The 20,960-nt window shown below is 36.2% G+C and overlaps 1 protein-coding gene across 2 annotated transcripts in view; it reads right to left on the bottom strand.

The window, feature by feature from the left end:
- LOC118191322 (epithelial sodium channel subunit beta-like) overlaps positions 1 to 20,960 on the bottom strand; it is a 138,620-nt gene that overhangs the window by 20,455 nt on the left and 97,205 nt on the right. For both annotated transcript variants that reach the window (XM_085821720.1, XM_085821721.1), the window contains 4 exons: positions 20,636 to 20,734; positions 16,647 to 16,767; positions 12,409 to 12,484; positions 1,910 to 1,964 (listed from right to left, as the gene is read on the bottom strand). In XM_085821720.1, coding sequence (XP_085677846.1) covers positions 1,910 to 1,964; positions 12,409 to 12,484; positions 16,647 to 16,767; positions 20,636 to 20,734 — 351 coding nt within the window. The remainder of the gene's footprint in view (positions 1 to 1,909; positions 1,965 to 12,408; positions 12,485 to 16,646; positions 16,768 to 20,635; positions 20,735 to 20,960) is intronic.

Here is a 20,960-nt window from a genome sequence, read left to right as displayed (position 1 = left end):
GTATTATCCGCATTATATATGCGGTATTTGCGAAAATACTTTCTAAAAAAGACTTCTGCCACACAGGAACACTGCGCGCCGGTATCCAGGAGTGCGGTGGCCGGGATATTATTTACCAACACTTCTATCTTCGGAAGAGTCAAATTTTTCACCATTACTGTATTTAACTTGAAGGAAGAGGGGTTTTCGTGGCCTTCGGATTTCCGCACCCTCTCGTCAGCAGAAATCCGTTTTAGTTTAAATTATTTTTCCTTTCCGTGCTTTCCTTCTTTTTCCCCTGGCCTTGAGACTTTTTTCCTGGGTTGCTATTGAACTGTCGACGTTCGCCGGCTGTTTTTGACTGCTCGGGTTTCCTTGCCCACTGATTCGCTTTTTCTCCGTAGCCCTATGCTTGAGTTTGTTGTAGTCTTGGCGTACCAAATTGGTTTCGCTGTTGATATTGGCGTCTTCTTTCGACGTCCGCCGTTCTTCTACTTTCAAACTGGATTGCTAGCTCAAATAACCTTTCCAGTGTAGTGGGATTTCTTAATTCAATAAAGTCTTGCAGTTGGGGTAGTAACCTCGGCAAAATCACTTGAATTATTTCAGGATCCGGACGGTTTCCATACAAGAGCTTGAAAACGTGAATTTTTCTTAAAATAAAGCTCGACAGGTTTTCGATTCTTTGTTGATATATGCTAAAAAGTTCCGTTTCTAATTTCGCACGATCCCTTACAACAGGGAAGGCTTTTAGTAGGGCAGTCTTGAAATTTTCATAAGTATAGGTGGGACTTCCTGCTTGACCCAAGAGACTTCTGCCGATACATTTGAACCAGTTAAGCGCTTGGCCCCTCAAAGCGCTGGTAGCTAAGGTAACTTTTTGAAACTCGTGCACGGGGTAGAGCATGAAGTGGTCATCCAATTTTTCCAAATAACTGGTTACCGGTGAGTTTCCATTAAACGTTGCTTCTGGTTTCATCGAAGCACGCATAGTCTGGACGATGTACCCAAATCCTTCCAGGGCGGCAGCTGGCATTTCTGGATTCTGAGCCGTTTGTGCAGGCAGCACAGGTTCTTCTTGAAATTCGGCCATGGTTATTCTTCGTCGGGCGCCACTATCAGGTTCAATGTTTCTTCTAACCTTCTTCGGAAACATACAATGATCTGACTAGGAACAGAGAGCTCACTAAAGCTATGTTCACTAATTGTAGTAAGTAGACAGGATACAGACGAAGGGTATACAAAACCCTTTATTTTTCTTTATATACAATGACTTCCGTACTTCGGAATACAATGACCCTCCACTCGGGGTCTAACGTAAAAGGTATAAAAAAATAAAACTAAACTCTAATTTAACTTTAGAATAACACACGTGGAAGATTGGCCTTATAATAACAGGAAGCGTATGTAGCACAGAGACTGTGAACACTACAATACGTTTAATTTATTAAGAGGATTAAAACCTCTGGCCTGGAAGGCAAATAGCAACTGCGTAACTTCTAAGGTAAGCGGCCTGCTTCGAACTCACTGCTTCCTCTCTCTTGCTTGGCAAAAAAGCCACACTTAAATACTTGGCGTTCGCCAGACAAACTTTGCATAAAATCCTTCACGCTTATAATTCTGGCCGGAAGTAGAAAGATAGAAATGATAGTAAAGAAGTGATAGTAAAGATTTAAAATAAAATAAACGTTAGTAAAACTTAAGATCCTTACAGACTAAGACTAAGATGTAGGTAAAATTATCGCTTCCTTACCTCATAAACAGTCGGAAGTGAGTAAATAAATAAACAAAAAATAACCACACAAATAGCATCTAAATAATTGTTGTTTAAAAAATATTTGCACTTTATAACACATATTATTCTACTGATTATGGTTCATATCCTTTCAGGAAAATGCACAGGTATCACGAAATGAATATTTATACTTACAATTTTGTGCTCTGATGTAGGCGAAGAATCAATGCTCACAGGATAATGGACGTCGCTAAAAAACCGTATAAATTTACATAAGTTAATCCACACCAAAATCATCGTTTTGTTGCACAAAATTAATTATATGAGGATAAATTAGTAAAGAATACTTATTAGTTGTCATGCTCTATAAACCTATGTTAACCTTTTTTTCTGTCCTCTTGTTTATTAGACTTACTTCTCTGGGAAGGACGGTTATTCAATGGAGTTATTTAAGTAATAGGAAGAGAAAACTAAAGTAAGGTTGCTTTTTATCTTGTTAGCACAGCGTGCAATTATTAAGCAGGATCTGAATTTCTAAAATTTTTTACTTACTATTGTGCTTTGTACAATAATTATTATTCATCGAACTATTGGAATTATCAACTGAGCAGAGAACTTTTCTATCCGTTTGAGGACTGAAAAAAAGAAGCGTGTTCCCTCTTTCAAGAAAAGTTGCAAAATGCAAATTTTCAACCAATCGCTTACTAGTCTTTCATCATCATCATCATTATCATTCAAAACATGACAACCTAAAAGCTAAAACCTTCTGCACTTGGCAGCCTTATTATAACCAACGGTTAAGTAAATACTAGGCAGTTAGTCTGGTAATGATTGCAGTCAGATTAGATTAAGACCAAAGGAACAGGGAAACTTACCACGATTAGAAACCTGTGCAAGAATCGAAGAGGAAGTGCACTAAGTGCGCATGTGTGAGTGTGTGTTTAAAATATGAAATCTAACTACTAACTTAAATTTTTCCATAGTCCTTTTTATTCTTCATTTTAATTTGGGTACTTCCTCTTTCTGTTCTAAAAATAGTAACTATTTATAATATATCATTCTAAACTGCGTCTTTTCAAAATAAATCCGTATATGCATTACTTAGCCTAGCGGTACAAACAATTTATATCCAATCAGATTAAAGATTTAAAAAAAAACTGAAATGTTTCTCTTAAATTAAGCTTCCGTACTGGATAGCTACGCCCTCTTCTGCTTTGCTGGTTTCGTGGGAGGATGCTATCATATACCTCTCTCTATATATCAGCCATTTTATGTCCCTTATATTTCTCTCTATCATCCATTTTATGTCATTTTTAAAGAATGTTCTATAGACTAGACGCAGATAATGCTCATAATGGTATGCGAATGACAGTATTTGTCTCAAGAGCATTATCCAGTAACAAAATGGTGTTGAATTCTACGGCTACGTCTATCTGTGTAATCATTCCGTGGCAGAGAAGATAGCCACATACGCTGCCGCTGCCTGGGCTCACCCAATGGGCGCTCGTAAAATCAAATTACTGACCGCTGTCCAACGTCCTTTTGCCCTCAACCTCACCAAAGCCTTTCGCACAAGCCCAATCCAGTTTGAAACACCTGGTCACCCTCTCCACACACACCTGGCAATTAAAGGCAAAGGGATCTTTGTCATCATCCCACACACTCCAGCAAACACTGGAATGCAAGTATCTTCACAAGGTACCTACATCTTTACAGATGGCTCTAAACAGGAGAAAGGTGTAGGCAGTGCCTAATTCCATTACCAGGATGTCCTGATAGAACAAGAGTGGAAAAGCCGTTTGCAAAATCACGACAGCATCTTCCAAGCGGACATACTGGCCATCACGGTAGCAATGCAATACATTGTCCATAATGATCTAACTCATGCCATACTTCAGACAGCTACTGAATACTTCAAGCCTTCCAGAACCACCAGTTACCAGTCATTCCCCACTAGTCATTGCCTTTCATCATTCACATATGCACACGACGCTGATGTGGATAAAAGCACATGCTAGCAACGAAGGCAATGAGTCAGCAGACCGTTTAGCCAACCAGACAGTAACCGACCCAAATGCACATATGATTCACTTTCAAGCCCCATCCTCTTACCTAAAAGGACAGCTCCGGAGTAAAGGGCTCCAACAATGGCAGGAAGAATCAAACCATAGCACAACTAGCCGCCGTACCTACGATTTCCTCCCAAAATGTCAGCACGGATCGACACATTGCAATCGCTCCGCTGACTCGATATATCACGGGACACGGCCCATTCCCCAGCTACTTCCAAAGGCACAACGTCTCATCAACAGATATATGCATCTGTGGAGCCCCAGGTAACCCAGACCACTGTCTTTTCACCTGTCAGCTGACAAAAGACCATCACCTCCCATATCCAACTATGAACAGAGATGCGTACCACCACTTTATCATCTCCCACCAGCTAGCCATAACCAAAATCTGCAAAGCTGTTACGCAGATCCCGTAATGGGGCAAGACATTTGCTCACCGCAATAGAGCAAGACCCATCCAGCAACTCCCTCAACATGATAATCTTTCCGTCCCATCTGCTGAGTATCCAACCTTATCAAAAGCTTATCACTCAGGGGCCACCCCCATAAGTTTTTAAACAAAAGCTCCCTACCACCAAGCCTTCAATTTATGTGCACACATCAATCTACGTTAGTACTTACCGTACCAGTGTGCTAGCAGAGTACCAACTGTGTCAACACAAAGTTCCTTCAAATGCCTACATCACCTTCCAACCTACTGCAATGCATGGTACACCGCACGTATACATCGTACACCAACTTCGACTATGCTTAAGCACTAGTGCACACATCAGTGACCATCAGTATCTACACCGTGACTTAGCTAACTCTCTCAAACTGTGCACTGTCATAGTAACTGTGCAACCATTGTGATTATGTACGCAAATTATTGTGCCTAACATAGTGACGGCGCTGCAGGACTGTGCTAACCTATAGCAATTATGTTATAACATAGTGACTGTAAAGATCGTGACTTGTAAAGATCATGACTTGTGAAGATCGTGACTTGTGAAGATCGTGACTTAAAGAGAACGTGAAATATAAATAATAGGACAAGAACTTGCATTTTACGTTGTGGCAACAAGAAGAGGATTCGAAAAATTTTTTATATATTTTGTTTTAGAGAGTTTAAGATTTTTAGTTTTTTAATAGTTGTAAGAGTTTTAACTGCAGTAGTTAAGAGTTTAAAATTTTGATAGTTTAGAGCTGCAGTATTTATTTTTTTTTTTTGGTTCTGTTTTAAAATTTAAATAAAAGTATTTTGTTTATTCTGAAAAATTAGCTTTATTCTTCCTACAAGATTCAATATTCATCATATTGAAATAAGGAAAGGATCTTTACTGGCGCAGTCGACAGGATCGGGATTTACCCGCATATAATTACGAACCAAAATAACTCAGGTGAGAGCTCAATTTACCTTGTAAACGTAAAATAATTAATTAAGATTATGAAAAGTTAATTATTGTTTCCGTCATGGAATCTTAGTTTATTTACTTGTCAAAGTAATGAATACGCCAGTGTTCAAATGTAATTTCGTTTGACTCGCCAGAGTAAGTGAACAACACATTAAGTATTGATTCCACTGATTGATTTTCGTGCCGAATAAAATTAAATTCATTGTGAATTATATTTAAATAGAAAAAGAAAAGAGAAAAAAAAATTTTTTTTTTTTTTTTTTAGACATGGCTTTTATGGGACGTGGGGAAAAAGAGGATTTGCTGGCTTTAGCTGCTGAATTAGAAATTCAAGTAGATCCAAGTATGAAAATCATGGCGATAAAAAATGAAATAATTCATAGTGATACATATGATGAAGCATTTGCTAAAGAAGTGTTTTTAACGATTATTGAAGAGAGGAAAAGAAAAGAAGAGGAACAGCGAAGAAAGGAGAAATAAGAGCTTGAAGAAAGGCGAAGGAAAGAAGAGATTGAGGAACAGCGAAGAAAGGAGAAAGAAGAGCTTGAGGAAAGGCGAAGGAAAGAAGAGATTGAGGAACAACGAAGGAAAGAATAGATTGAGGAACAACGAAGGAAAGAAGAGATTGAGGAACAACGAAGGAAAGAAGAGATTGAGGAACAACGAAGGAAAGAAGAGATTGAGGAACAACGAAGGAAAGAAGAGATTGAGGAACAACGAAGGAAAGAAGAATTAGAAGCACAGCAGAAAAGAGAGCAAATGGAGTTTGAATTGAGGAAACTCGAAATTGAATCTCGTGTTCGACTAACACAAACTCCACCAACAAATGAAAATGGACATCATAATTTTGATTTAATTAAGCTTATTCCCAAATTCAATTTAAGACACGATGATATTGTGATTTATTTATCCTTATTTGAAAGACAAGCTAAAAGGACAAAGATTGATCCTAAAGATTGGGTTTCATGTTTATTGACTTTAATGCCATATGAAATCATCCAATTAATTGGTAGGGAATCTGAACAAAATTTTGAAGATTATGAGTACATTAAGGCCATTTTATTGAAGAGATTTAAGTTAAATCCTGAAAGCTTTAGAAAAAATATCTGTGATGCACCAAAAGAGCGCTGAAAAATCATGGAGAGATTTTCGCTACGAAATTACAAGTTATTTTGAAGAATGGATCAATGGTCTTGAAATCACAAATTTTGCCGCGTTAAAAGACTTGATTATTACTGACCAAATTAAGAAAAGAGTACCCTATGAAGTAAGAGACTATCTTCTTGACGAATGGGCGAAGTTCGTTTCTCCAACCAAATTAGCTGATAAACTTGACGAATATGACAGTGATCGTAATATCTCAAAACGGACTGGTGGTAATCCATCAACAGACAGAACTAATGAAAAATGGCAACCTCGTTCTCCACTTCCAGAAAGAGCTTTCAGAAATAAATCGCTGTCCACTGAAAACACGCCAAGAATGTACCCATCCCGTAAGAGTGACGAACCACAAAAGCCTAGTTTCAAACTAACTTGCTATAATTGTGGAAAAGAAGGTCATACCAAAAATCGGATACCAAGAAGTGCTTCTGCAACAGCACAAAACAACTTAATACAAACACAAGCACCCCTTGCAGAAAAAGAAAAACCAGAAGTGCTAACTGCCAAGATCTCTATTCCTGTCTCAAAATCAGTGGACGTGTCTAAAAACATAGATGAATTAAAACTTGTCAAAGTTAAATGTGGAGATATTATTCTAGATGGAATCGTAAACACGGGAGCGCAAATTTCAGTAGTCCGTGAGAAATTGGTTAACATATCTTGCGAAGGAGAAAGTAAAATAGAGATATCTTCTGCTTTTGGTGAAAACGAAATTACTCCACTAAAGATTTTCCAGATGAAAATTGACGATGATTTTCACGGTAGAGTGTCCATTACGTGTGCTGTTTCAAAAAAGCTAGTTACCGACTTGCTATTGAGTTCTTCAGCTTATGAAACGCTCTGTGGAAATATCGAACTGTGGAACAGTGATCGTCATTGGGATGCATCCCCCTTAGAGTACAAAAAGACAGATGATGAACCCTCACCAGTTGAAGACAATACTACAAATTTGGCTGTTGTTAATCAGATTTCCCAAGAAAACATAGAGTCTCTGAAAACAACGAACAGAGTAAGACTAGACACATCAAGACACATCATTCAAGACACATCATCATTCATCATTCAAGACACATCAAGAACAAGACGAAACTCTGAAAAAATGCTTTGAATGGGCAAATAAAAATCAAAATTCATATACTTTCGATGATGGCATATTACTTCATTCCGAATATATCTGTGGTGAAAACATTAAGCAAGTTGTGTTACCTTTAGAAAAAAGAAGGCAAGTCCTAAGGATGGCACATGAAATCCCTCTTGCCGGCCACCTCGGTGAGAAAAAGACAATTCAACGAATCAAGTACGCATTCTTTTGGCCTACTATTAAGCAAGATGTTAAAAAATTCTGTGAAAGTTGTAAAGAACTGCCCTTTACAGAAATAGAGAAAACAGAAATGATAGAAGACAAAATTTTTGAACAGGAAGCACAGAAGGAAGAAATTATAACTGAAGAAACTAAGAGGGTAGAAAGAGAAGATGAACTCAAAGAGGAAAAGTTAATTGACAGCAAAATAACAGATGTAGAAATTATTCCACCTGAAAGTAAAAACGAATTTATGGGTGAGACTGAAATCCCAGTTGAAAAAGAAACTGTCAATGAAAGTGAAACTCAAGTGAAGCCAGTAACCAAAACAGAAAATACAGATGATGCTGAAACTACAGCTGAAAAAGAAATAATTGCAGATGACAATAAAACTCAAGTAAATCTTGATAATGAGAACATAGAAGAGAAAGAATATATTGCTGAAATTGGAAACGAGAAGCAACAAGTAGATGATAAAAAGAATGACTTAATAATCCATAAGGAAAGTGTGAAAGCTGACTTAGTAACTGAAAATGAAAATGTAAATCACACGGAAGCTGCAGATCTTGAGACTGAAAATAAACTTGCAGATAACAGTGAACTATTGCAATTTACTGAAAAAGAAATTCTGGATGATAATAGAAACAAAAAGTACAATAAGGACAGCATAGATACTGTTAAACTGGGAGATGAAAAGGAAAGTGTGTATTATACAACAAAAGTTGAAACTGAAAAGGAAAATGTCATCCACAATGAAACTGAAAACCACAGAAACCTTTCAAGTTCAAGGGTGAAAACATGGAAGATTGAACAGAAAGTTATTCGGATAACAGCGAAGAACTGGAAGACGAGAAAGAAACGGAACGAATTGCTGAATTAATAGAAGAGCCCGAGCCCGAGGTAGACGATCTACATGTTGATGAAGAATTATTAGAAAAAGCAGAAAAAAAAATTGCTGAGGTTATTTTTTAGTTTATAGGACTTTCACCAAGCACAGAAATCCCATATTTGAAGAAATTGATAAAACTGAAATAATTGATGAATGGTATGAGCTACTTGACAAAGCCATTAGAAAGATAGAAGAGAGGAAAGATAATAAGGAACAACAGCTACTAGGATTGCCTACCATAGGTGAGAATGATAATGAAGATTTACAAAAGAAATGCCCATAGCATTTTTCAGCAAGAAATTAACGCCCTGTCAACAACGATGGTCAACCATCGAACGAGAAGCATTTTGTGTCATCGAAGCCTTGAAAAAATTTGACACATGGATTTTCGGTGCCAAAGTGCAGATTGTGTCTGATCACAATCCCCTCACCTACTTGACCCAAAGCGCCCCTCATGGTGCTAAACTGTCTCGTTGGGCCTTAGCGTTACAACGGTATAACATGACTGTGACATACCGCAAAGGAAGTTCACATGGGAATGCTGATGCTTTGTCAAGGTTAGCTGTTAACTCTTTCTCTTTCAATGAACTCTGAGCAACATTGTCTCTACGGTGACGAATGTGCTTCTTGTGGGGGGACTTGTAAAGATCGTGACTTGTAAAGATCATGACTTGTGAAGATCGTGACTTAAAGAGAACGTGAAATATAAATAATAGGACAAGAACTTGCATTTTACGTTGTGGCAACAAGAAGAGGATTCGAAAGATTTTTTATATATTTTGTTTTAGAGAGTTTAAGATTTTTAGTTTTTTAATAGTTGTAAGAGTTTTAACTGCAGTAGTTAAGAGTTTAAAATTTTGATAGTTTAGAGCTGCAGTATTTATTTTTTTTTTTTTGTTCTGTTTTAAAATTTAAATAAAAGTATTTTGTTTATTCTGAAAAATTAGCTTTATTCTTCCTACAAGATTCAATATTCATTATATTGAAAGAAGGAAAGGATCTTTACTGTGACTGTGCAAACTCTAAATTTAGTGCTATTAGTACTACAGTGAACACTAAACTTTAGTATAGCCTGAACTCTCGCAAACTTTGAACTATAGTGTAGACTGAACTTTTAGAGAACTCTAAATTCTGGCACCATAACTCTACATCCGGTACTCATTGCTTCTTTTTTTGTTTATGTACTCACAGCACACTTACAACCACAAGGATACCAGAAATACACATGACTCCCTTCAGCCCATTCTGTATTTTAGCATTTTACTTTTGTATTAATATCTTACATATGTGTCTCTCGTCATAGGTTTCTTAATATCAATGCATCTTTATGTTCGTATCTGTTAATATTTGTTTGTTTTTGTCTGTACATGTATGTATTCTTGTCTTTGTTTTGTATTTTTTTAATGTATCTGTGTTATTCCAACCGCCATACACACCCACAAAGCTATTGTTACGTAACCATTGTCAAACAATAATCCTCAGCTCCTGTTTGGCCATGTATTAATCTTTAGATCTGTATAATAAATTACCGAGGCAACCTCACGGGGCCCCAGGGATTTGTTGTTCCTCGATAGGGAAGGGCGTGGGACACACGCCTGTTTACCTATGTTAAGCATTAGGCGTCCCCGTCCTCCGTCACCTGTCACCTGCGTCATCGTTTCATTTACGCAATAAACCTACTTCTCCAAGCTATTACAGTTATCTTATCTACCAAAGTTATCACTTATATGCAGTAGGTAACTCTAATATATATATATATATATATATGAAATCTCCATGCGCGGTAAGATAGCTTCCCCGCAAAGCAGGTTTAAGGTTGCCATAAAATGGCAAAGGAAGGCAAAGTTGCTACATTTGGCGAGAAATCGCCCGTTTGGCGATATTTTATAGACGGATGGAGAACCTTCTGGTACGAATTCTTACTGGTTTAGCGAAGAATGTTCTCGAACACAAGCCAAAAGCCGTACGCAGAAAGTCAGTTAGTGTCTCGTCTAGAGAGCTGATAGTCAGTAGCGAGTGTCTCAACGTCTAGCGCCGAGCTGGTCGTCGAGTGCATCGAGGGAGACTTTAGTGTATCGCGAGTTAGTGCATCATCGAGTTTTGTCTTAGAGCGTGCTGAGCTACGAGAACGACTGAACCGAGTCGAGAGCTGTACTCTTGTATATCGTCAAGTGCACCGCGAGTTGTAGCGTGGAGAGTCTCGAGAGTACGTAGAGTTCCCAGAACGACCGAGGAGAGTCGGGAGCTGTACTCTAGTGCTTTGCCGCTGGAAAATTTCATGACTTATTCCACAGTTGCTCTGCGGATTTTGCCATCTTTTTCCTGCGATAAATTCACTACTATACGAAGGTCGTTCGCACTTTATGAAAATGGTTTTGATATTTAGTTATTATGCATAAAGGGCGTATTTCTTGCAGCGATTTGCTTCTGCTTTGTTTCTCTATAGCTCCGGCTCGAATTTTTCATGAAAGTTATCTTTTTTTCAGTCCCGCCATGTCAGTTTTATTCCACTCCTCTTGGGTTATTTTCCAAAGTTCGTTCGGTTTTCTATGGATCTTTTAGACCAATCGAAAACACAAAAGTCCATAGGAGAAGCGCCAAGTGATTTTACATGAATTTCATATAATGAGATACATTTTAGTTCTGTTTTTGACTCTTTCTTTGCTAAATAAGCGGAGTTGACTTGAACATTTTATTAGAGGCTGTGTGAAGCTTAACTTTATTGGTGTCTTTCTATATAAGGCTAGAATTTTTTCTTGAAAACCTGGTTCTAAAATATCCTGCTAATAGTACAGTGAATTAATTTAATCTTTACTTGACAGATTTTGAAGTTTTTATTTACCATTTAAACAAAATCTTACCATTATCGTTTGTAACTTTTCGATGCATTGATAAAGCCATTTCATGTGGTCATTTTTGTCAGGTGAGCATCAGAAATTGATTTTTTTTAAAAATTAAATTCACTAAAATATACCCAGGCCTTATCGAATGTTAACACAAAATTTCCAGTTATCAGCAGCTATGTCTTTTTCATGCAATTTTATAGTGTTTGTTTTTCGTTCCGCAATATACTTTGGAAAAAGCGCAGATAAACTTTAGATTTAACCACATTTTTTAACTTTTATTAACAATGCTGTAAATTTTTATGAATGATTTATTTATAGAGTCAGAAAACAAATCCCAATTCCAATGAACGAATCTCTGAATCAGTGTATTTTCTTTCAGGAACAAAGACTTCACTTTCACGCGATATTAACACGCGTTCGAACAGATTTAAGATACGGTTTAGTGAATATTTTTTCGTTTTCAATTTCAGTTAGATGCTCCTTCTCTTTTGAATTTAATGCATTAAAAACATGTTCCTTCGAAATGCAATAACATTGATTTTTACATAGCTTTACAATTTCTTGGTAGAAATATTTTTCCTTGCATCTGCGTAATCTTCGATCTATCTATCAGTTTTAGGAGTCATTTCCAAAATAAATCTGTTATTCTGCATTCCAATCAAAACAAAACAGTAGCAGCCGATTATATTGAAAAGACCAAATATTTATCTCAAAACACTAACGAGAAAATTTAATTAGAAAATCGTTTTCAAAAAGTGCAAATAGCCTTCTGTACTTATCAGTACTACTTCCTGAGAATATTTACTTTAGTCTTATATCACGTATTGTTTATCAGCCTCAATATTTTATGAGCTTCTCTATGAAGCTAACTCATACAGTCCGAAGTTGCTATAAATTAAGGTACTGAGGGCAGCAATTTTTTAAAATTAAGAATCCCATATCATCAAAAATAATTTTTGCAGACATCAATTACTGTAATCTAGTAAAAAAATCCATAATTTTTACACTTAATTTATTACTTTGCATACTTACTGACAAGGTACACTGCAAAGTGATCGGCAGTATTCTTTATAATCTTCCGATAAAGACATGGCGCATTGTTTATCACCTGCAAAAGTATTTTCAGTCAATATTTATATTTAGTAACCGCCCATATTCTTAGTATGCTTTAGCTGTCATTATTGTCATACTTTTAAGGCATAAAATTCATTATCTACGATCACAACTACACTACAGGGTTTAAACCGTAACCAGTCAAAAAAGATAAAATTGCGCATGCATGATGCGCAGTTGACACAACGAAATCATAGATCAAATATGAGTTCGTTTCCTTCATTGTGATTAGTCAGTTCTTACACCAGTTCATAAAGGTATAAACTTTGACAATTAGAACATTTAAGCAAATTCTTTATTATTGTTTCCATATGAGGTCGTAAGATCTGGTGGCTTAACAACAAGAAATTCCGCCTATACCATCTGCAATAATAAAGTCACGTGCGAGGCAAAGGGGGCACAAGCCGAACTTCTAGACAGTCAAGACTAGCTACGTCACACAGAAAATAGCTGCATTTTAGTTCGAACACGAAATTCGGTGTTTGCATTTTAAGTTAATACTCCTAGTCTAATTATCATTATTATTATTGTTGCTACAAATTATATATATATATGTTAATAGTTTAGTGAAATTATACGTAAATTGTACTTCCTCTTGTTAATGTAACATGAAATGCCCCAAAAGGATTGAATACGGTTGCAGTTGTATATAAAGACCGGATATGGTAAAAGTTACATATAGATATTAATTTAGAAGTCAAACATAAAAAATCAGAGTAATATTTGCAAATTTCGTGAAAATTTGCAAATATTACATAGAGTTTATTTGTTTGGTTTCTAAATTAATATTTGTTCGGCGTGTTATTTTACCTTACATATATATAGATATCAATTACAGTTATACAGAGACCCGACCAAAATGTTACTAAACGGTCGCAAAGTTTGGCGACCAAAATTAGTCGCCAAAACCATTGCCAGCTTCATATCTTGCCAAATTAGGGAGATAGCCATTTACTCAATGTTAAATAGACGTGCCCCTGTATTGTTATTTTTCCGGCAGAGCATCCTTTCTCTCGGCTCTTCATGTTACATTATACAGAAAAATTCAACAATTTCACATATAATGTCACTAAAATTACCTATCTTCGTACAAAATTCATTAATAATATATGTGTGTGTCTGTAATGATTTCAGTAGTTCAAGTTCTTTAAGGCACCTAGATAGAATGATATAGATGTGCAGCTATCTTAGATGCATAACGAAGAAAAACTTAGCCAATTTAGAAAGATAGCGATTGACCTCAATGTTTATTAGAATTGCCCATGCAACATTACTTTTACTGGCAAACGTTTACTCTTGAGTCATTTCATGTTATTTTGCACGGGAGATACTACAATTTTACATAAAATTTCATTAAAATTATTTGCATACATATAAAATGTCGATGGTGATTACTTTGAGGATTAGCGGTGAATATTATTTATGACTTTTTCTTTCTGACTGTCTAAAACGGCAAGAACGTTTTTGGTTATCTACCCATTGGACCGTGAGTTACTTTAAAATTACTGTTAGTTACTTTTAAATAAGTAGTTCATTTATAGTTGTAACCTGGATCGTCATGATCGCATAGGGCAATATGGAAATTAGAGGACTGAATTTTTGCCGCAGCATTAGGTTTTAATGGAGAGCTAAGTGTGGTTATGAGGTATGGTTTGGGGCCCGGAGAATGACTTTGAAGAGTCTGTTATAAAATAATAGACGCAGCAAATTCCTAAGTTCGATTTTAGCTGATGAAGTCGGCGTATCGGACTGCGAACCGTATCCTACGTTATAGATGCCGCCACTAACTTAGCTCTCCACTACAAATTACATCAAACATGTATTCGTAAACGAAATCTGAATTTAATTTGTGTTCAGTAAATTAATATTCAGCTTTAAGTAAAATTACTGTAATACGAAGAAAAGTTCATGGTGTGAAAAATAAAAATTACATAACTACAGCTTGATGCGAATATTCTGCAGTAAACACGTATTTTCAGCAGTTGAACATATTTTTGAAAGTAAAATCATTTCCAAACATAATAAATATTACATAATTTTCATAACAATTTTGTAAGAATAAAGATAGCAGCGTTACTTTGAAAAGGTATTACAGGGGAAAAACAAAATCATAAAGTGCCGCGAGTGTTGACTGTGTGCGAAGTTTTGTAGCTGCAAGACAGTTATCACGAAATGTCAATATTTTGAATTTAACAGCTGGTAATTTAACATCAATATTTGAAATTAATGCTTTCAACGAAAGGCTATAAACATGTAATACTAACAATGAAACATCAGCGCTCGTAAAAATGTAAAAGACAGAAAAAGTAAGATCATTCACTCAATAGACAGGGTAAAAAAATTCGTGGGATTCCGTGAACCATAAAGTTATTTTTCGGCTTCACAAAGACGTCAGTGCAAGATTTGTTTCCAAGTGTTTTAGAGTCTGTTTGTACTAGCGGAACTTAAGAACTCAAGAAAAGCGCACGGTTTAGACGGCTTTTAATAGAATTAGTTTCAGGAGCTAAGGAAATATCATTCTTGAAACTTTGAACGGCATTATCACAAAGGCTGTTTATTTATTTTATGCAATAAATGCATAGATACTTTTATCTCAGAAAGAGTGGGTGCCTTACCTCCCTCCCTTAACGGAGCTGTTCAGTTCGCACGCGTTCCTTCGGCTCAAAAATCCGCTACTATAAATAGGCCTTCAGTATTTCTTTGAGCTCTTTAGGCTTCTATAAACAATAATTTTAGATTGGAAAAATCAAAAAATCAGCTCCTTTCCTTCTATTCTTTTCTCTTAGTTACTGAACTCTGTTTTTTCTTCTGTTATTAATTACAAAAGCTATTTCAAATGTAATCAATTTCAGCTAGCAAAAAGGGTTACCGATGGCTGAGTGATGAAATATCTGTACACTGGAATTTTGAAGCCGCCGAGTAGTAAAAGCATTGATAATCCAACCCGGTTTCAAATTCCAGCGAACGGGCTTGCTGCATGCTTGGTGGTTTTGCCATACGTAATGTAGATACCAGCCAGTTTTCCTCAAAATATCTTCCGCGAAAGCATTTTCTTCTTAAGCAGATAGCCTTCGTGTGCTTTGCTATAACCCAAGTATCCCTAACCCTGATAATTATATCCGGGTTCAAATCTCGAAGAAGGATGCTGGCTGTGGGAGTTTTCGTGGTTTTCCTCGTGTGTATAACGTGTGAATGCGCCAGTTTTCTTTGGAAACATCCTTCACAAAAGAATTGTTTCCTATACAGCATATTCGTCTGTTTCGGAGAAACAACTGTTTGAATAAATTTTTCTGTCTGTCATTGAAAGACAGACGGGGGATTTTTCTTCGTCCGCCCACCGGCGACAGAGCAATAAAGTCGCTGAACGGTGGTAGTTCGATCCGAGGTTCAAATCCCGCGAACGGGTTGGCTGCATAGGCATTTTCGTGGTTTTCGTAATGTGTAACTTGTATACGAGCCAATTTACCTTCGACAGCCCTCCACGAAGGCAGATAGCCATCGAGGCTTTGCCGTAATCACATAAACCCAAAATCAAACGTTCCGTAAAAAGTTGAGAATTGTACGTTTTCACTCAATCAGCATCGAAATAAAGAATAATGGAATAGGAGTCCTTTGTTGATAGCTTCTGTGTTTGTATTGAAAATCAATTTTCCCTTTACATGGCAACTCCTAAGTGATCAGTGGCGATTGGCTGTTTTGTATCATGTGGCAAAGCAGAAAAAAAAATTCACTAAACAGTCGTTCTTTCGCAATATTTTGAATGTGCGATAGAGTCTTTAGACGGATGACTCTGGAATGCTTTGCCGTAATTTAAATAATCCCAAACTTTTGCAAAGAAATTCCTTCAACCTTTGCAAAGAAAAGATTGTGCAGCATAAGGTTTTTAATTTATCTTCCAGTTTATAACAATGCAGAGCTTATGACTATGCCAAAGATTTCCGTTTAAAAACAATATATATTTTATACCAATTTGATAGTTTTCGATGATATCAAGTTTATTACAGGCAGCCATTCAGAAAAACTGATTTTCAAAAATTAATCAGTCACTTTGTTGTAGCACATAATATACAAAATTTTAAGTAGAATTAAACCTAAACTGCAATTATGAATTGTATTTCAATTTAGGGTTTGTATTATGCACATTCTGATTTACTTACCTTTTGTTACTTTGTCCGGGTCATAGGGCATTTCGTCAGAGAAGAGGACGACGTTATCTGTTACATAGCTGTGCTGACAAGTTCTTCGTTGGTGATACATGACGCATTCCACAGTACAGATCTGAAAAATGCAATTTTTATAAAGAAATCAATCGGAAATTATGATTCAAAATAAATATGACATCATAAATTAGTTTGTTAAAATAATAACAACGCTAAATAAAACTCGAAACAATTTGCGACACATGTTAACAGAAATGTTGATTCAGAAGCCGCGATCGCTACGTGGATATGTGATTCTTACATGCAATTTCATTGGCTGTCGCCAATTATGTCTTTGGTGACATTGTATCCCATCATGCGCAATGACTCGCGGTGCAGGCGCCGCAGACATGTACCTGACATTCCGACATGTTTCTCTGTGTAGATCAGTGGTTCGTAACCGGGGGTGCCCGCACCCCTGGGGGTGCGGAAATGTATTTTTTTGGGGGGGGGAGAAGCCCCTACCTAACCATAAAATTATTAAATATCATTTATTAAATTTCTTATAATAAAATATTTGAAATCTGCAATAGTGTCCCCAATATTGAAGCTCATAAAAATTGGTAGCACCTAGCTCACTTATCAGCAAAAGACGCAGGAAAGAGCCGGTGCCGATGGGCGTATACACTACGCTACGAAAAGGCATGAAACGCTACAAACGAAAGCAAACAGGCAGCTAGGTGACCAAAGGTCTAACTATTCTAACTTCCTTGTAGGTGACGGAGAAAAGAAAAAAAACTTTGTGGGAATACAAACGGAGTGCGTTATCTCACGTTGCGCATGCGCTGAGTTCAATATGTGCTACTCCAAAGGAATCTACGGATTCACAGATTTGTATCTGCATCTAATGCGCCTGTGTTAGGTTGAGTCAACCATTGTGTCTGCGACATGTGTATTGTGTATTCTGACTTGTCCAGAAACCTATTGAGACTAATACATTCTTAATTGCCCGTTCAAGCCGAATAGGATTCAGTGATATTACAAACGTAAGAACATTATATATATTATATTACATTATTTCTAAATAATTAAATCGATTATAGTGAACCCCACTATGTCAGAAAAACGACAATGGAACGATAAGTATGCCGGTTATGGATTTACCTGCACAACCGAAAAAGATGGCACGCAACGACCGCAATGCATCTTGTGTTCCAAAATATTTTCAAACAGCAATCTCAAACCATCAAAGTTATTAGAGCATTTCAACAATCTGCATGGTGGCGAAAAAGCGCATAGCATGAACAGCTTTGAAGTCAAAAGAAGGCTCGGTTTGATACCAGTGGAACTAACCTAAAATTGTGCGGACCAGCAATTCAAAAACCTTTATTAGAAGCGTTATATCAAGTGGCATATTTATGTGAAAAAAAAAAAAGAACCCTCACACGATCGCTGAAGAGTTGATTAAACCTTCTGCTTTAATTATTGCTAAAACAGTTTCAGATTCGGAAGCACATAAAAAAATCTAACAGATTCCATTATCGAATGATATTATACGATCGCGAATACAAGATCTCAGTGAAGATATTTTAATGCAAGTAATTGAAGACATAAAAATCAGTTCGCTATAAATAAGCATGCAACTGGATGAGTCAACTGATGTTGATAATTGTAGCCAACTTTTGGTATTTGTCAGGTATGTGAAGGAAAAAGAGGTGATAGAAGAATTTCTATTTTATGAGCCACTGGACGTGAATACGAGAGGAATTGATGTTTTCAATCGCATCAAAGATTTTTTTACTAAATATCAATTACTAATGAATGTGATTGGCTCAATATGCACTGATGCAATGTTAGGCAAAAATTCAGGATTTTTTTCACACATGAAAGGAGAATTACAGGAAGTTATAATAACGCATTGCATGTTGCATCGTCATGCACTTGCATTGAAAGCATTGCCAGAAAGTTTAAAACAACATCTAACTACAGCAGTAAATGTAGTAAAATACATCCGAGGGCGAGCGCTTAATCATCGCATTTTTCATGCATTTTGCGAAGAAATCGGTGCTGATCATACCGTGCTCCTATATCACACCGAAATACGATGGTTATCTAAGGGTCGCATGCTTAAATGAGTTTTTGAATTGCGTGAGGAAATTATTCACTGACTGACTAGTCAAAACTGTTATTTAGTAAAAGATTTTGAAAGTAATGATGCAATGCTGAGGCTGGCCTACTTAGCAGACATATTTAGCCATTTAAATGAATTGAATCTATCAATGCAAGGATTTGGTATAAATATAATAATATCTAGTGAAAAATTATCTTCATTTATCACAAAATTAGAAATTTGGATACGTCGAGTAGAAAAGGGGAATTTTGCAATCTTTTCCTTGCTTGATTCTGTTATTGCAAAAAATGAAAAGAACACAATTATACCCGACATTGTAATACCTTTGAGATGATTGAGCAAATCTTTCAATGGATATTTTTCTACCGGAAATATTACCAAAACTCAGAGATGGATACTGGATCCATTTCTATTTGACTTAAATTTGATGGATGTTAGTGATGTGAAAAAAGATCAACTTATTGAAATGCGAGCATGTGGACATGTTCAAATGGAAATCGAACAATTAGAATTGCAAAAATTCTAGTGTTCACAGTTACAACGTTATCCAGAGTTGGCGAACGGAGCACTGCATATTCTTACCCTTTGCTATCACCTGCTTGTGCGAAATAGGATTTTCATCGCTTTTGCATATAAAAACTAAAGCGAGAAATCGCTTAAATGCAAGTGAGACTTACGCGTATGTCTTTCAAAAAAGGAACCTCGCTTCGCCAATATAATAATGAACAAACAACAACAGACTAGTCATTAATAAAAATAATATTGTTTTGCATTTATATAAAACATACAATGTTTTTCAATAAACAATAAATTTCGCAAAAAATTTATTTTTCTAGACTAAAAAAATTAAAACACATTTTTCAATGGGGTGCGTAGATGGACTGACGCAGACGCCGAAGTACTTTTCGGAGGTACGCCTCCTTTTGGAGACGGGCTTTAAGAATCAAAGGGGCCGAGGAAAATTAAGACTGCAACGAAAACAATGTTGATAATAAATTCGTTTCTCTAGACTGGATTGTGTCCATGAAGAGAAAAACATGCCTCGAAATGGAGGACTTTAAACTTCTGAAGACCAAAGAGGTCCGGGCTCCAGTGATGACAACGGTGGTGATTTTTGATTTTTTTAAAACTGATTTGGAGACAGAACTTTGTCCTTCCAAGGTAATCTTAGCTTAAGACATTTTATTTTGTGCTGAGCTGATTGATAAAGGACATTTGCATACGTATAGGATAGTGTTTTCATGACGATAACATAGCAAACCGCACTGCCCTGTAGAAGTATAAACTGTTTGAAACTTCTTTCAGATTGAAGGCTAACATTCGATAGAAATATATAGCCATTTTGTCATAGCAGGGAAAATGCAGACAAAATAGCTAAAAGAATTCAGAAGATGCTAAGCACATTTCTGTAGAATGACTGCTAGACAGGTTTTAATTAAATACTAGAACTAGGATCAGTGTATAAATTCAGGAAGAATTATCTTAAAGGAGACGAAAAATTTAATTCTGGCAATTTCTTAAAATGTAGTTGGTCTAATCTGTTTTTTTTTTCTAATTAGCTTCGTTTAATGAGCTAATATTGCTTTACACAAAAACTTCATTGGATCAAAATACTCTCCTTTCAGTACAGAGAAAACATGCTTAACTGCCATACGTCCTTTCTGTCTATACACTGATTTTTCGAGTATAGTGTTTAAGTTACGAGTGATGTCACTGCGAATTTTAACTAAATAAAAATTGTTTAGTGAAGATTAACCCACGTGGTATACTATTTTGAACATCTCAGAACCATTTTCATAGCTCTGTTCTGCTATCATGAGCTCGAAAGCCAGAGCTCAATTTATATAACAATATGTTAAAAAATACTTCAACTTACCCGTGGAGTTAGTTCCATGTTGGATAACGAATGAAAAGGCAGTTTATTATAATCCGTGCAGTTGGATTTGTAAGGTTGCGGAAGCAAGTATACGCTTACCTAACAAAACAAAACATAAAACTTCTTTTAACACTTACAATAAAAAATGTATATTAATTGTAATTGACTTCGAATTATACAGGATTATTCAAAAAGAAAGAGCAGATTTCAAACATTTATTTCTTCCAAACTACAAAAGATAGAAACATGATTCTAACGTTAATGAATAGAGAAAAGTTTACAATTATAGTATGCATTCAATGTATGCATTCAATAGCTGCAGTTT

The sequence above is a fragment of the Stegodyphus dumicola genome, chromosome 8 (assembly GCF_044657685.1).
Source record: "Stegodyphus dumicola isolate Sdum_Otavi_A_Nest chromosome 8, ASM4465768v1".
Classification (NCBI taxonomy): domain Eukaryota; kingdom Metazoa; phylum Arthropoda; class Arachnida; order Araneae; family Eresidae; genus Stegodyphus; species Stegodyphus dumicola.
The sequence above is the reverse complement of the archived record's forward strand: the minus strand, read 5'-3'. Positions and strand labels throughout refer to the sequence as shown.